Source organism: Dasypus novemcinctus, chromosome 19, assembly GCF_030445035.2.
Source record: "Dasypus novemcinctus isolate mDasNov1 chromosome 19, mDasNov1.1.hap2, whole genome shotgun sequence".
Taxonomy (NCBI): domain Eukaryota; kingdom Metazoa; phylum Chordata; class Mammalia; order Cingulata; family Dasypodidae; genus Dasypus; species Dasypus novemcinctus.
The window spans coordinates 6,112,223-6,128,943 of record NC_080691.1 but is presented as its reverse complement, the minus strand read 5'-3'; the positions used below and the strand labels follow the sequence as shown (position 1 = coordinate 6,128,943).

Genomic DNA, 16,721 nt, shown 5'->3' with positions numbered 1-16,721 from the left:
TCACACAACTCTCCTAAATCACTTCAAAGAATTTAAATATGACTAAAGAAATAAAAGATATTAAGAAGACACTGGGAGAGCAGAAAGAACAATTTGAAAGCCCACAAAGAAAAGTAACAGACCGTATGGTAATGAAAGACATGATGGGTTTATTAGAGCTTCTTTGAATTTATTTGGATCTTCTTTGAATTCTTTTTTTTTAAGAGATTTTTTTAAAAAATTAATTTCTCTCCCCTTCCCCCACCAGTTGTCTGCTCTGTGTCCATTCACTGTGTGTTCTTCTGCATCCATTTGCATTATCCGGTGGTACTGGGAAACTGCATCTCTTTTTTTGGTTGTGTCATCTTGCTGCGTCAGCTCTCCATGTGTGTGGTGCCACTCCTAGGCAGGCTATACTTTTTTCGCATGGGGTGGCTCTCAGTATGGGGTGCACGCATGGCACAGCACTCCTTGTATACAGCAGCACTGCACTGGGCCAGCTCACCACACAGGTCAGAAGGCCCTGGGTTTGAACCCTGGACCTTCCATATGGTAGGCGGATGCCCTATCCATTGGGCCAAATCCTCTTCCCAGTTTATTATTTCTTTTTCTTTCTTTTGGCTGACTTTGTTCTCTATTAGCTTTTTGATATAAGAACTTAATTCACTTAGTTTATACTGTTTTATTGCTATAATTAAGATTATGAAATTTCCTCTGACCACGGTGCTTTAAATGTCTCCCACAAAATCAGGTATTGTCTACAGTGTTGCCTGTATTTCTCCTATTCGCTCAATATTGGTTTAATAGAGGGCCTGTTATTCAAATTCTCAGGCAGAAAGGCCGCTTTGTTATTAATTTACCGTTTTATTGCATTATGATCCTGCAGCAGTTTTGTTCTCTCTTGAACTGAGAATGGAAATTGTTTCCTAGTACTGGTGCGTTTCTATTTATTTTCCTTTCATTTACTTAGTTTCTGTTTCATGAAGTTGGTTATTGTATTATTTGGTTTACTGATATTCAAAATTGTTACACAATCCTGCGTCTTGTGGCTTTTAGCATTACAAAGCATACCTGTCTGTCGTTTCTGGTATGATTTCTACCTGTTTGATTTCAAAACCTGGGCACACGTGGGGCCCCAGCCTCTGGGTGGGTCTTGTGCGGGCTACAGCCGCTACGCGACTTGGCGGAGGCCGGTGCGAAGGCCGACCGATGCCGCTCTCCACCGCCCCGGGCCCACCGTCCTCGCCGGGCTCCACTCCTCGCAGACGCCCTTCTCGCGGGGACGGGGCGACGGGCGAGGACTCTGCGCAGAAGACTCGGGGAGACGCAGTTTCCTTCCGGCTCCGGGCGGCGCCGACACCTCGGCGCGTGACGCATTTCCTTGTGCGCCGCAGCCAAGGCCTTAGTCTGCAGGGCTGTTTCCGGTTCGGCGTCTGCGGACCGGATCCGAGCGGGGCGTTCTGGGTGAGTCTCTTTGCCTGCGGACTCCGCGGATGCGCGCAGGTGATCTTGTCCGTGTTGTCGGGGATAGATCGGGGACTCGACCTGCTGAGACCCCACAGTCTGCCTGGGACGTGGGCGGAGCCGGTGCGGCCTTGGTTCCTCCAGATTCCTCCTGTCTACCGCGGGAGCTGCCGGTTCGCGCGAACCGCCCGGAGAGCGGAAGACCTGAGGAGGCCGCGTCGCTTTCTCCGGGCAGGCTGCCTTGGTGCCCACTTGCACCCCTTATGTGGGGCGTGAGGTCCGCCCTGGGGGGAGGTGGAAGCCGCAGGGAGACCGCCTCCCTCAAGGTTCTCTCTTCCCGCAGCCTCGTATCCTGCACCCACCGGCGGGACGCAAGACATGAACGCGGGGATGGCTGCCAGGCTCCGGACAGCTTCGTGGTGGGTAAGTAGACTCTGGCATCTTAAAAAAAGTTAACAAGGTGCCGAGGATGAGCACATCTCTACAAGGTCACATCCAGAGCCCGATCTCGTGCTCCCTGCCCCCTTGTCTCTGGACCTCCAGAAATACTCCTTGTTTTTTGATTATGTTTATGTTTTTGTTTTTGCCAGGCAGGTTCAGCAGTTATACTTTACTGCCAGCTGCAGATCCTGAACTGTGCTTTGTGGACACGGTGGTTAGTGGCGACTTTTATTGATACTGGGATTACTGTTAGGAGAGTTATCTAGGGAAAAGTGCAGCTTTGTAGATGTAAAATTGGTAATGTCTATATTTAAGTTTATAACTCAGGTGGAAGGAGTTTAAAGAGACCTATATTAGTGGAAGCTCAGCATGTGGCCGAATTGCTTGCACTCTCTTCTGGGAGATTTTATGGGAAAATTATAAGGAAACGACAGGTTGTGGAAGAGGGGCTGGGCAAAGAAACTAATAATTGCAAGGAAAGTGAGAGGAAGTTTGGAGACTGTTTTCCCCTATATTTGAGAAAAGAGAACTTTGATAATGGCTATGATATGAAATGGCCTTAGAGAAGTATTTCATAAGACAAAAAAGTATCTTTTGGATTTTGTAGTTTATAGCTCTTAGTTTTTCTAGAACGGAGCAAGAGATTTGGCAGTACAGATAATAGCTTTGTGAAAGGTAGAGGAATGCAGCACTAGGTTTTAGATAGTGGGATGTAAAGAAATGGTTAAGAATAGAATAGACTTTTTTTTTTAAGATGTTTGAATGTGACAGGAAGAGTTAGAGTACAGATAGTAGGGAATTCAGTAAGCTGGCTTGAGTGATAACATTAATGTCAAAAACAATAGGGTTAATATTTAAAATTTAAAAAATAGAGTTTTTTAAACAGTAGCTATTTTGAAAATGCAATAAGAGAAAAATTCTATTTGCAATATCAAGAAAACAAGATAAAATGAGTGAATTTTAAGTGTTCAGGACTTAAAGAAGACTTTAAAACTATTGAATAGCAATAATAGCTATTACTGTTACCTGGGCATACTTTAAGCATTTCGTGTATGAGATCATTAAATTCTCATGACCATATGCTGCAGGTATGATCACCTTATAGGTGAGGAAAATGGGGAACAGATAGTAAATACCTGTCCGTGCCACAACTGGAGAGGAGTTAGTTCTACGAGATTGGGATGGCAGAACTAATTCAAATGCAGGCAGTATGTCTTCAGAGTTTGTGCTCTCATTATTGCCTCCTAGGACCTAAGAGATACACCAACAAATATAAACCGTATTTCCTAGTTTGGGAGTGCATATATTTAACAAACATTTGTATTATGCCAGTTGTTTTTCTAGGGCAGCAGTGTTGACCTAGACTGATAGGGTCTATGACCCCATGGAGGATACATTCTAGTGAGGGGAGATAGTCAATAAACAAATGTCAGGAACATCATGAGAAAGTTGTGAGTGAAATGGGAAAAACTTTAAAAGGAGAGCATGTGAAAGAGAGTGACTTTGTATTGTATGGTCAGGGAAACCCTCCTGAAGCAGCATTTAATCTGAATGATAAGAGCATGACAGTCATAGTAAGATCATGAGAAGATTGGGAACAGTATTTCAGGCTGAAGAAGCACTAACCCTTACTGTAAAAACCAGCATGGTGCTTTTGTCAAGTGAAAAGAAGGCCTTGTGGCTAGAATGGGAAGGTAGAGTATAAGTGGCTCTATCAGGGCTATGTTGTATCGATCTTTTTTTTCTTTTTTCTTTTATTTTTTTGTATAGGGCTTTATAAGTGAGGTGGATGATGTGGGGTTTTATTGTAATTATGCTGAAAATCTCTTGGAGGTTTTTAATTTTAGTTTTTATTTTTGAAAGTATTTTAAAAATAGAGAGAAGTTGCAAGAATAGTATTAAAAACAGTATTTTATTTTAAAACTCCCATACACTCTTCACTCAGATTCCCTAATTGTTAATATTTGCTTTGTTATTCTTTCTGTCTAGTTTTACCTGCATGCATGCTTGCACATACGTGATATTTTCTTTGGAACCATTGGAAAATGTTAGTGACATGTTCTGATAGAGTTTGTAAAGATTGCTCTGGCTGCAAATAGAGAAGAGCCTATAAATTGGCTAGAGTGGATGCAGGGTATGATAGCTTTTGTTAAATTATGCTTTTGTAACAACCTCCAAATCTCAGTGGCATGTAACAACTAATGTTTATTTTTCGCTCATGTTGCATTTTGCTTGTAGATTGGCTTAGACTCTACTTTCTGTCCTCTTCTCTTGGAGATCCAGGCTGTAGCAGCTGCTTCTGACTGGGACATTACCATTTTTTGTGATAGAAAAGTGTGGTGGCAGATGCACAAAAGTGGTACATGTCATTTCCATTGACATATCATTGGCCAGAACAAGTACATAGTCAAACCTGATTGCAGTGTTGTGTAGAGTATAATTTTCATAGTTAACTGCCTGGTAAGGGAATGTTTTGGCAGTGAATATTTTGGCAAAAATATATTCTTCTGTACAAGGTGACCAGATAGATCGTTATAACAATTCAGAGAAGAGGTAATGGTAGTTTAGTCTAGAGCAATACCAGTAAAGATGGAGAGATGAGAACAAATTTGGGGTATTCTGTACAACTGTGTCCTTATGGTTTACAGATGGTTTTATTATAATGCTTGGGATTGGTGTTTGAGGATGGAGCAGTTCAGAAAAGAGATGCATTGTGGATGACTTCTAGGTTTTTGGCTTGAGCAATTGGGTGGATAGGGTATTTTTATTGATATAGGCAAGAGTGGGGGTGAGATGGGGCGGAAGGTGGAATCAAGGGTCTGTTTGACCATGCTAAGTTTAAAATGACTTAGAATTAAGGTAGAGATTTTAATTAGGTAGTTAAATAATTAGATGTTGTTAAACGATTCTGGAATTCTTAGGAGAGTTCAGAAATACAGAGGAGACTTGTGGATATCCAGAAAGTATAGTAATGGAATACTAGAGAAGCAGGGGCCCAAAAAAGAGGCTGGGACCCTCAAACTTGTAGATGTTTAATAGTCGAAAAGGAGCTAGCAGAAGAGATGAAGAACAAGTGGGAAGAATGGCTTGTGAGATAAGAGGAACTTTTGGAGATGATGGGAAGAGAAGCTAGTGAATGATTTAGTGAGAAGGGAATGGCCAATTGTCAGATGCTACAGAATCTACAGGTAAGAGCTGAGAAGTAGGCTACTAGAGTAGGATATTGGAAGGTGACTTGCCCATGGCAATTTTGGTGGAGCAGTGGATCAAAATTCCAATTAGAGCAGGTGGAGATAGAATGTGAGGTGAGAAAGTGGAGACATCAACTATAAAAAGATATACATTAAATCTTGTGAATATAGTAAAGATACTAATTCTCTTCATATTAGTTGTATTCAAAATGATTCTAATTAAAATGCCAACAATATACTATATTAGAATATGATCAAATAGTTCTGAAGTTTATCTAGAAAAATATGCATGCAAGTTGTAAAATTCTGGGAAAAATGGGGTAGCAATGTCTTGAAGTGGAAAAGGTTTTTACAAAACATAATGCAAAACCTAAAAGCTATAAATAAAATAGTTACATTTGTGGAAAAAAATTTGGTCATTTATGAGGGGAAAAGTTGTTAAAAGATGAGACACATTAAATTGATTCATAAAATATTAATTTAACATATAATATTTGAAATGCAGGGGATGTAAGAGGATAAGAGAGACACTGTCCCTGTTGGCTTAGAGATTACATGCTTTTGGGGAGACAATACAAGTAAAGAAAATAAATAAAATGTAGTAATGTCTGAAGAAAACACATAAGGTGTTATGCTACTGAGTAAAAAGGTGCCAAACAGAAATTAAGGATGGAGGTAATGCCAAAATAATTAAGTGAATGTAATTCCCTATGAAATATTAGAGGTGATATCCTGTTTCCTAGACCTCTGATGGTCTGAATTATCCAAGGAAAATGCTTTGACTCCACAAACAGTGGATGGATTGATGGCTTCTGAGTCGCTCTCTCTAAGCCTTTGTCTTAGCCAAAGTGTTGACATGGCTTGGGCAGCAGACAGTGAGTTGAGGGACTTGGAATGTGATAACATCTCTCACCTTCCCCACCCGTCATTACTCCAGTCACTGGTTTTATTTCTTCTCTGCTATCTCTTTTTCTTTTGCTAGCTCTATTTCTCCTCTCATTTCCTGTGATCTGTTAGATTGAACGTGTTCTTTTCTGTATTTTTCTTTTCACTGCTGTTTTGGAAATTTTACATTTCTCCCTCTCCCTTATCTCCCCTTTTGCTATGTTTTTTAAGTGATTATCTTTAAGTTATTTACATATATACTTGAACCTTTTTCTTTAAATCAAAGTCTAAAGTTTGTACACTTTATTTCCTATCAGTCTCACCTGTTTGCATCATATCTATACTATATAGTAGCTGCTTTTAATTTAGTTCTGGTGTGTGAGGAAAAACAGTAAAAATGTTTTTGTTTTTTGATTTTATTTATTCTTTAAGATTTATTTTTTTTATTTATTTCTCTCCCCTCTCCCCCACCTGTTGTCTGCTCTGTGTCCATTCGCTGTGTGTTCTGTGACCACTTCTATCCTTATCAACCGGGAATCTGTGTTTCTTTTTGTTGCGCCTTTTTGTTGTGTCAGCTCACAATGTGTGCGGCGCCATTCTTGGGTAGGCTGCATTTTTCTTTTGTGCTGGGCAGCTCTCCTTATGGGGCGCAGTCCTTGCACGTGGGGCTCACCTATGCGGGGGACACCCCTGTGTGGCAGGGCACTCCTTGCACGCATCAGCATTGCACATGGGCCAGCTCCACACGGGTAAAGGAGGCCCGGGGTTTGAACTGCGGACCTCCCATTTGGTAGGCGGATGCCCTATCCATTGGGCCAAGTCGCTTCCCTAATTTTCTTTGTTAACACTTTATATCCACCATACATTTCCTTTCTTCTCCCCGCCCCACCCCATTTATTGGTAATCTCTAATATACTTTCTGTCTCTGCTAATTTGTCATTTCTAGATGTCCTTTTAAGTGACATTATACAACATTTGTCCTTAGGTGCTTTGCTTATTTCTTTGAGCATAATGTTTTCAAGGTCCTTCCTTGAAAACTTCATTCTGTCTTACGGATGAATCATATTCCATCGTGTTTATGTGCTGTGTCTTATTTATCTATTCATTTATTAGTAAACACTTGGATTGCTCCCCAACTCTTAGAAGATAACAAATCTTCATGACCTGGTGTTTGGTAATGGATTCTTAGATGTGATACCAAAAGCACAGCAGCAAAAGAAACAATAGATAAATTCAACTTCATTAAAATTAAAAACTTTATTACATCAAAGAAAATTACCAAGAAAAAGAAAAGACAATCTACAGAATGGGAGAAAATAGTTGCAAATCATCTAATAGGTAAGAGCTTAATATACAGAGTATATAAAAGAACTTTTACAACTCAACAAAAGACAATCCAATTAAAAGAGTGGGCAAAGGACTTGAACAGACATTTTTCCAAAGAAGATAGACAAATGGCCAATAAGCATATGAAAAGATGTTCAACATCATTAGCCAGTAGGGAAATGCAGATCAAAACCACAGTGAGATACCAGCATAGCCACAAGGATGACTGTTATTTAAAAAATGGAAAATAACAAATATTGGAGAGGATGCAGAGAATTTAAAAGTCTGGTGCCTTGTTGGTGGGAATGAAATGGTGCAGCAGCTGTGGAAAGCAATATAGTGGTTCTTCAAAACTTTAAATATAGAATTACCATAAGACCGGCAATTCCTATACCCCAAGAAAGTAAAAACCGTCTTGGACCGATACTTGTACATCGGTGTTTATGGCAGCATTATTTATAATAGCTAAAAGCTGAAAATGTTTTTGTTCAATAGTCTTTTAGATTTATTAATATGGTTTACTGATTTCACTGATTATTGTTGTATCTAGCTTCCTACTAATTCTTCAGTGTTCATTTTTTTTCTTAATGTGTTTCTGTTTATATAAACTGACATTGGCACTTCTCTACTGCAGTAAAACATTGTAAATTTCTTTACCAGCCTGGCCATTACCTGTCTATCATCATAACCCTCTTCTTTATTTCTGAAATACTTGCTGTTCTTTGAATTTACCAGGTTTTACTTCATGTTCATTTTAATATTTGCTCCTTGTACAGGGTCTGCAACTTGTCTTTCAATATTATTTTTTTCTTTTGTCCATACTAGTAGATTTACCAGTTTTTTAGGTGAGCACATGAACATATAAAATAAAAACTACATTTCCAAATCTCCCTGCCATTCCTCTCTCCCAATTCCCTTCTTTGCTGCTGCTTGGGATCCGATGTAGTATTTGAGCCATATCAGACCCGTGGTAGCCCTGGGAGTGGAAGGCCAGCAAGCAAGGTGGCACAAAAACACAAAGGTAACAGAGTCCCTGAAGCCGTGGAATACCATGTTTATCCAGGACCACTTACCTTCAGTTTCCTGCAAGTAGGAGAATGATCTTGTTTAACCCACTAATTTTTTCTTTGTTACTCAATAGTTGACCTAATTCTACAGTCTCCTGATTCACCCTTTCTACCCATCAGAGAATAAACCATGACTCTCCCAGAACTGCTCATGTGACTCTCAGTAGGGCCTAATTTGAGACCCTTATTTAGAATTGTTCTCGTCTCCATTTCTGTGCAAAATGTTTTTATCAAAGATTCATAGTATTTTATCCCATTTGCGTGTATCAGTACTTATTTTCCTCTATAAGAATGAAAGCTACTTGAGGATAGAAATGGATTTTCTTTGTCTTTGATATCATTGGGATCCAAAAGAATATGTCACATAGACGCTCAGATTTTTTTTTTCTCCTCTGAAAAAGTAATTGCTGAACTGAGCTTAGGTGCCAATCTGTGGAGGAGCTTTTTCTCATTTTCAAGTTCCTCTGATCTTTTCCATGTTGCCTAATGCAATCACGTTACATTGAATGGGGATGTATTATTACAGGGGTTATTATCATTCAAGGATGTATCCATGGAATTCACCTGGGAAGAATGGCAGCTACTGGATTCCGTTCAGAAGTGCCTGTATAGGGACGTGATATTGGAAAACTATAACAACTTAATATCAGTGGGTAAGTGCAGCTTCTCTGTGTAACTCAGATTGTGAATCATAAATTGCTATCCCTTTCCCTTTTTTTGATCTACTTTTGGGCCTCTGAAGTGCTTTAATGATAAGGGCTTGAACTTCAGAGGTCCAGTGTTCTTCATCTCTTTTTGGTTCTTGCCTCCTAATTGAAATCTTTCCCCAAGTGTAAATGAGCAGTTTTCATTTTGCATCTTCTGATGCTGTACCTTCCCCTTTCTTCAGAATCCTTGATTGCTAAGAATTTGGTCCAAATCTTTTGTGATTTTGCATTGACAGGATATCATGGTACCAAACCTGATTTAATCTTCAAGTTGGAGCAAGGAGAAGAGCCATGGATAATAAATGCCAGCATTTCGAGCCAGAACTGTTCAGGTGAGAACACAAGAAGATGGGAGGCTATAGAATTCAACTCCAGTTGGTTTGTGAAGTGTTAGCCCTAAACACATTGTTGCTTATTGAAATTCTTCTTAAACATCCCTGAACATTGAATTTACTTAGGACAAATAACATGAGTTCCTCAGATAAGGAAATGACTGCCACACTTCATATTTAGGCTTTCTTCCCTTGACTTTGAGAGGAAAGCATATGCCTCTTCTCTAAACGTGCTCAAATTTTGTGTTTGATGTTCATCTCCCTCTTCCTAGCACCTTTATTTTCTTCCCCGCCTTCCCATGGTCAGGGATTTCTTTTTTTTAGGCATCCAGGCCTTCAGAGATTTTCTCTTTCCTCATTTGGTGTGACTCAGGCCACTTGTACTTCCTTAATTTTGTTTTCTTTTGACTTCTGCTGTTGACTCCCCTAGACTTTACCCGCAGTAGTAGTACTTCTCTCTCCCTGAACCTTTTATGAGATTTTATTTCTTCCTTCTCTCTCCTCAAACTGATCACTTTGGAATTTTGAAATCATAACTGTTTACTTTCTTGGGCACTTTTCTTAAAAGAAATCTGAAATCTACTCTGGTTTCACGTGTGTTATTAAGTGCTTTTATATTATATATATTTTATATATTAAGTGCTATTAACAGACCAGGCTTGAGGTCCCTTTAAAACTTAGTAGGCTTCTGCTGCTCTTCCCTCTGGGATCTGCAGAGGACTTTGTTTTCCAAAACCAGCTCTCTGTCCTCTGTTGTAACTCTATTGCAAGCCTCTTCCGTTCTGAAGAATTAAGCCTTTTACTTCTACTGTGTGACATCCGAATTGACATCCTCATCCTTTTCTTCAGCACTGTAGCCCTGTGTTTTGTAAGTATGCAGAACAGTTCTCCATGGCTTTCCCACACTTCAGTCTTAGTATCAGAAATGGAAATTAATTTCCTTCTAAAATATCATTGTTGTTGTTGCACTTCTGTCCTTGTATCTTGGCTTCTGTGTACTCACCTTGACCATCCCTGTCTCCCATTCTCCTTTGTTGCTCTTGCTACTGTTCCTGTTTCTGTTAGTATTTTATCCTTTGGAAAGTGTATTTTTAAAATAGCTCCTATCAAGTTGCACCCAGGCTAGATGAGTATTGTCTCATACTTGAATAGCTGTAATTCTTAGCCATATTTGAGAATTCTAATCTTCTCCAGAGCTGTTGGTGTCCCTAAGCACCTTATCACTAGACTGAGGAAATGAAGTTTATTATTAAACACCTTGTCTTAAATCCATGATTCAACCAGATTGAAAACAATAAGGAATTTATAATCACAAACTATTGTCTGCTGTAGGGTAGCTCCACAGTGGCTTAATTCAGATACCTCCTGATACCAAGAATTAAGGTTCCTTCTCTCTTCCCTCATATTAATAGTTTCATCTTCTGATGTTAATACTCTACTTGATACCTTTTAACATGGTCAAATAGTTACCTCAGTTCCAGGTATTACAAAGCAGACATGATAGGAACCAGTGGAATAAATCCTGATTTTTTCTGGACTCTCTTTGATTGGTGACCAGATTCTTTCCCAGAAGCCTCCTAGCACACTTGCAGAAAAATTCACATGCCACTGGTTCAACAATTCATAGTATGGGGAATGGGACCACTAGTGCAGACTTAATATGTTGTCCTCTGGGGTTCTGAGTGTGGAACCCTGCCTCTGCTGACCGAACTATGTGCATAAGAGAAAGGGTGGACATCCTCAAAAAACCAGGGCTACTAATAAAAAAGGAATTAACGAAAAAGGAAGGAAAGTGGCCTTTGGGCAAACAGTGAACAGGGTGTATGATAGTCCACCTTTTTTGGTGTTCAACACAACTTGCTCTTCTTTCCAACTATACATTTTCAGAAACGCTCACATTATCATGAAACATAATTATCCTTTCCCCAATGGGAGACGATCCATGTTCTTATCCTGGAACTGACTCCATTTTCAAGTTCACAATCCCCTGGGATTTGTGCAGTACTGTCAGTCAGGACCAGATAAGGTCCCTGTGATAGGAATTGACAAAGAGTTAAAAGGTAAGTTATCTTGTCCAGGCATACCTAGTGGTGAAAACACAGAGAAATAATAGAAGCTCCTCTTTCCAAAATTAGTGTGTAAAACTGTGGTCATCACCTGTGTATTATGTATCTCCTCTCCTTTAAAAAAAGATTGGGGAAGGAACTAATGTTGGTGTAATTTCCTTGTTTAGCCAATTTCACGGCCCCTAGTTCTAAAAGATCACAACCAAACTGATGTTTTAAAAACACAAGCCATGTGTATGGGTGCCAAATTGATAAGGGGTAAATATGACAGTTAATTTCATGTGCCAACTTGGCTACTTTATAGGGTCCAGTTGGTTTGGTCAAATAATAGCCTACTTAATATTGGAAGGGTATTTTATACATGGGATTTGTGTCCACAAACTGTTGATTGCATCTCTTTCTCGTCAATAAAAATTGCTCTCTGAAATGTGGTAATCTCATCTAATCATTTGGAGGTCTTAAAAACAAGAATGAGGATTTCAGCAGCCAGAAGAATGTCTTGCTGAACACCAGCCTTGACTCTCGCTGGAACTCCCAGCCAGGCACCTTCCCCTGGGGAATGGTCCTGAGGACTAAGTAATAACTACTGGAGCTTCCAGCCTGCGGCCTGCCCTGCTGAGTTTGAATCTGCCAGTGTCCATGGTCATGTGAGCCAATTCTCTGGAAAGCCCTGACAGCATAATAACTATTGTTATGCCTCTGGAGCTTCATAGAGCTTATAAAATATACAGTGAAGAGATTTGGGGAGAAATATAGTTGTTCCCTCTGATATCTTCCTGAAGTTATAGCTGGAACTCTGTCCTACGGTTATTACCAGCAGCAGCAACTTTAATGCTTTTCATAGTTTATATACATGAAAGCATTTGTAAAATATAAATCCCATCTATAGTCATGTTACTAACTAAATGTGTTTCGTGGAAAAATGACAAACATTTGTTTAAAACAGAAGCAGAATTAAGTCAGCTCTTTCAATTTGACATCCAGCAGAATGAGAAGAAAATAAAGGTTGTAGTACATAAAAAAAAAATCAAAAAACAAAGACACAAGCCAGATTAGATTATCCTCTAACTTAAATTATTTGGATAAAATGAGAACTTTTTACATTAATTTTGCTCCTGTCTTCATTCTTCCCTCAGTGAACTTTAGCTACTTTAGCCTTTTCTCTCGTTCTTCAACATGCATGCAGGTTCCCACCTCAGGAACTTTGTACTTGCTTTTCCTTCTGTTTGGAATACTTATGCCCATAATTTTCTTATGACTCATTAATTCTCATCTTTAATGTCTCATTTTTTTACCCTATCGAAATGTCATATCCTATGAATTCTGTATCCTTTGAACTCACATTTAAATAAAACTTTGCAGTAATAAAATTTAGGAATAAAATAATTGGCAGTTGGTTCCTGGGTGTATGCTAAATTTTTTAAACCTTTATTTTCAATACTAAAAGCCATTTATTTTAGACATATATACAGAACAACATATATATGTTACAGAATACATTATATTTTCTTTAAATTTCTGGCAGAGGAACTTAGGCCTACATGGGGCCCTCAAACTTGTTCTCATATTTCAGGGTAAGCATCAATTTTGGAATGGAGTGTTATATAAAGACCATTCCCTGAGCTCTGCTGGGCACTAACTCTGTGAAGGAAGCCCAGTTATCTCAAAGTTACAGATACTCAGAGGTATTAAGTCATTGCATAGATGCCAAGGAACTGAAATAAGTTAACTGTGACTATTACCCAAAACATTTACTGCTCTTAGGCATATTATATACCTCTAGCCACAAATGAGTCCTATATCTTTAAGTAGACCCAACAGATCCTCTACAGAGGAACACTCAGCACTTGACTCCTGTATGTTGCATTTTCTTAATTTATTTCCTTAAAAGTGACTATAAAGCATTTGTATTAAATCTAATGGCATTTTTTATTCAAGTAAATCAAACTATATGTTTGAATATTCTTGTGTATTCTGGTGATAAATGAAAATTAAGTATAATTTGGGGTAGACAGCATTCATGACATAACAAAGGGCTAAAATCCTTACTATATATGGAATTCATTAATAAATATATAAAATGGCAAAGGAAAAAACTGGCAAAAGAATTATATAGGCAATTGCAAAGGATTTCTCCATTTATTTGATAGTTTTTTTTCTGAACGCACACCATGTAGCCTGCGCTTATCTTAGGAATCGAATAAGTATTTGTCTTCATGCTATATTGATAAAAATGATTTATTTAGTATAATCCCATATTTTTAGCAAATCAGTTTTATTGATACATATTAATAAAGCATACAGTTCATCCAAAGTGTACAATCAATGGTATTTGGTATAATCACATGGTTCTGCATTTATCACTTCAATCATTAGAGCATTTTCATTATTTCAATAATAATAAATAGACAAAATTCTTCGTCTCTCAATCTCTCTGTTTCCCCTACTGTACATAGCTGCTATTTCTGGCTATTTTTGCATATGCATATAAAACCATTTTTAATCATTTCTAATTCACTATCCATTTCTATAAGAGGAATTTATTTGGGTTGGTTTGGTAATCTTTGGTTCTCAGGCCTCCTTGATAATATGGCCCATGTACACTTGGCTAGTATTTCTTTTGAATCAACAACATACCAAAAGAAAAGACTGACTGCATGGCAGTTCCAAAGCACTTTAAATCTAGATCAGGCTCATGTTATGATTCAAAAAGTATAGTTTATTTTTCTTTTTTCTAGAAGGCTGGGAAGAATGGTACCAGAAAAATCAAGATGAGCTTGAAAGTATTGAAAGAGGCTATGCTTATAATACTTTTGGAAAACTTCATCTGAGCACAAGCCGTGTCTCCTCAAGACAAAGACTCTACAAGTATAACAAACATAGAAAATATTTGACACAAAACTCAAACTCTACCAGAAATTATGTAAGAAAGAATCCTGATAAGTTTCATGGATATGAGGAATCATACTTTCTTGAGCATCAAAGAGTTCATGTAGTAGAAAAAAACTGTGTATGTAGTGAATGTGGGAAAGCTTTTCGTTGTAAGTCACAGCTCATTGTACATCTCAGAATTCATACAGGAGAGAGACCTTATGAATGCACCAAATGTGAAAGAGCCTTCAGTGCCAAGTCAAACCTTAATGCTCATCAGAGAGTTCATACTGGAGAAAAACCCTATGCATGTAATGAATGTGGGAAAGTCTTCTCTTTCAGGTCACAGCTCATTGTCCATCAGGAAGTTCACACAGGAGGGAAACCCTACGGTTGCAGTGAATGTGGGAAAGCCTACAGTTGGAAGTCACAGCTTATTTTACACCAGAGAAGTCATACAGGAGTGAAACCCTATGAATGTAGTGAATGTGGGAAAGCCTTTAGTTTGAAGTCACCGTTGGTTGTACACCAGAGAACTCATACAGGAGTGAAACCCCATAAATGCAATGAATGTGGGAAAGCCTTTAGGAGTAAGTCATATCTTCTTGTACACATCAGAATGCATACAGGAGAGAAACCTTATCAATGCAGTGACTGTGGGAAAGCCTTCAATATGAAGACACAACTCGTTGTGCATCAGGGAATTCACACAGGAAATAATCCATACGAATGCAGTGAATGTGGGAAAGCCTTTGGTAGGAAGGAACAGCTCACTGCACATCTAAGAGCTCATGCAGGCGAGAAACCCTATGGATGCAATGAATGTGGGAAGGCTTTCAGCAGCAAGTCATACCTCGTTATACATAGGCGGACACACACAGGAGAGAGACCTTATGAATGTAGTTTCTGTGAGAGAGCCTTTTGTGGAAAATCACAGCTCATTATACATCAAAGAACTCATTCAACAGAAAAGCCCTATGAATGCAATGAATGTGAAAAAGCCTATCCAAGGAAGGCCTCACTCCAGATACACCAGAAAACTCATTCAGGAGAGAAACCTTTTAAATGCAGTGAATGTGGGAAAGCCTTCACTCAGAAGTCATCCCTCAGTGAACACCAGAGAGTTCATACAGGAGAAAAACCATGGAAATGCTCTGAATGTGGGAAATCTTTTTGTTGGAATTCAGGGCTTCGCATACATCGGAAAACTCACAAGTGAGAAATCAAAGTGATGAAGTGAATGTAAGAAGTGTTCTCACAAAAATGGATCCTCAGGAGATCAGGATATACAAGCAGGAGGCAGGTGGTCCTAAAACTACACCTATGTCAGATAAATCATATACAAGTCACTTTTAGGATGAGTGTGCAGTAATCATACAAATCTTTGTAGACAAGAAGTAATTGCAGGAATGAGGAGTAGTAAATGTTCCAAATGTACTAGCATCATATTGAAGATTTAATTCAGAGAACTCATACTGAAAACACCTTTAATAAATTGAATTACTCAGAAAGGCATTTTCCCATAGAATGTATTATTTACATGGAAACTCATGTTCCAGATTTGAAGGTGTGTTTTTGAGTGGAGAAAATCTCCATCATAAGTGATTGACTTTTATGGTAGAGTATGAAATTTTTGGTTTTAAATGCAAATGTAGGAATAATCAAGGAAACATCGAGGAACATAATCTGAAAATTATGGGGTATTTAATGTGACTTTCCTGAGTAACATTAAGTACCTTTTTAACATTTTTTGATATTTTATTTTTGAATGTAACTTTACATGCGTATTTGATAGTTAATGGAATAACATCTTCCAGTATTCTCCACAGTAAATACAAAATACCAGCATCATCTTTTTATTAGTATAGTTTATATCTAAAATAACATAGCTCATGATGGAAGGATATAGTTTCACTCCAGATAACTCTTTACTTGTCATTCAGCAGCCTTCCTGAGCAGGGTGGGCGTTCGTTACAGGGCTGCCTCTTAAGCAAGCCCATCGTGATGAATGTCTCTATGTCTTTGCATTTCAGTATCTCTTCTCCATTCATTGTTTGGAATACCCTAACTTTCTTTGGAGAAATACTGTGTGCATCCTTGTGGTAATGTCTTCCAGGGTGTCCTTTACATTAGCCAAAGGTGAGCATTACGCCCATTGTATTTTGACAAGGAACCTCTCCTCCAGTATTTTGACTCTCCAGTTCAATCTCATATGAACCAGAGGGGAAATGTGGAAACTCATTTATTCTTGTCCAATAATTCTGAGTTCGTTGATGAGTTCCTACTAAGTCGATTCTTAGAGCAACTCTGGATACTGCTGCTTTTTGAACCTGGCTCGCTGGCCTTCTGTGTGCTTCCTGAGATCTTTTCAATAAAATGTTTTTCTGCGTAA

At 38.6% G+C, this 16,721-nt stretch overlaps 1 protein-coding gene across 17 annotated transcripts; it reads left to right on the top strand.

Annotated features, from left to right (window-relative positions):
- Positions 1-1,362: 1,362 nt before the first annotated feature.
- ZNF26 (zinc finger protein 26) lies at positions 1,363-16,721 on the top strand. Of its 17 annotated transcripts, none has more exons than XM_071209726.1 (7): positions 1,403-1,443; positions 1,787-1,866; positions 2,034-2,098; positions 7,074-7,298; positions 8,880-9,006; positions 9,297-9,392; positions 14,197-16,721. In XM_071209726.1, exons 5-7 carry the CDS (start codon positions 8,907-8,909, stop codon positions 15,546-15,548), a joined length of 1,548 nt encoding a protein of 515 aa, XP_071065827.1. In that variant the 5' UTR covers positions 1,403-1,443; positions 1,787-1,866; positions 2,034-2,098; positions 7,074-7,298; positions 8,880-8,906; the 3' UTR covers positions 15,549-16,721. The 17 variants fall into 17 exon arrangements, with proteins under 17 accessions (XP_058137132.1, XP_058137131.1, XP_058137129.1 ...); XM_071209729.1 differs by having other exon boundaries at positions 1,441-1,687; positions 14,200-16,721; XM_071209725.1 differs by lacking the exon at positions 1,403-1,443 and adding an exon at positions 1,462-1,687.

Bases quoted from the DNA above. Each gene is read 5' to 3' on its own strand.
- ZNF26 (XM_004473581.4), top strand. The intron at 1,867-8,879 runs GTAAGTAGACTC...GTATTATTACAG, and splicing joins TCCGGACAGCTTCGTGGTGG to GGGTTATTATCATTCAAGGA. The intron at 9,393-14,196 runs GTGAGAACACAA...TCTTTTTTCTAG, and splicing joins TTCGAGCCAGAACTGTTCAG to AAGGCTGGGAAGAATGGTAC.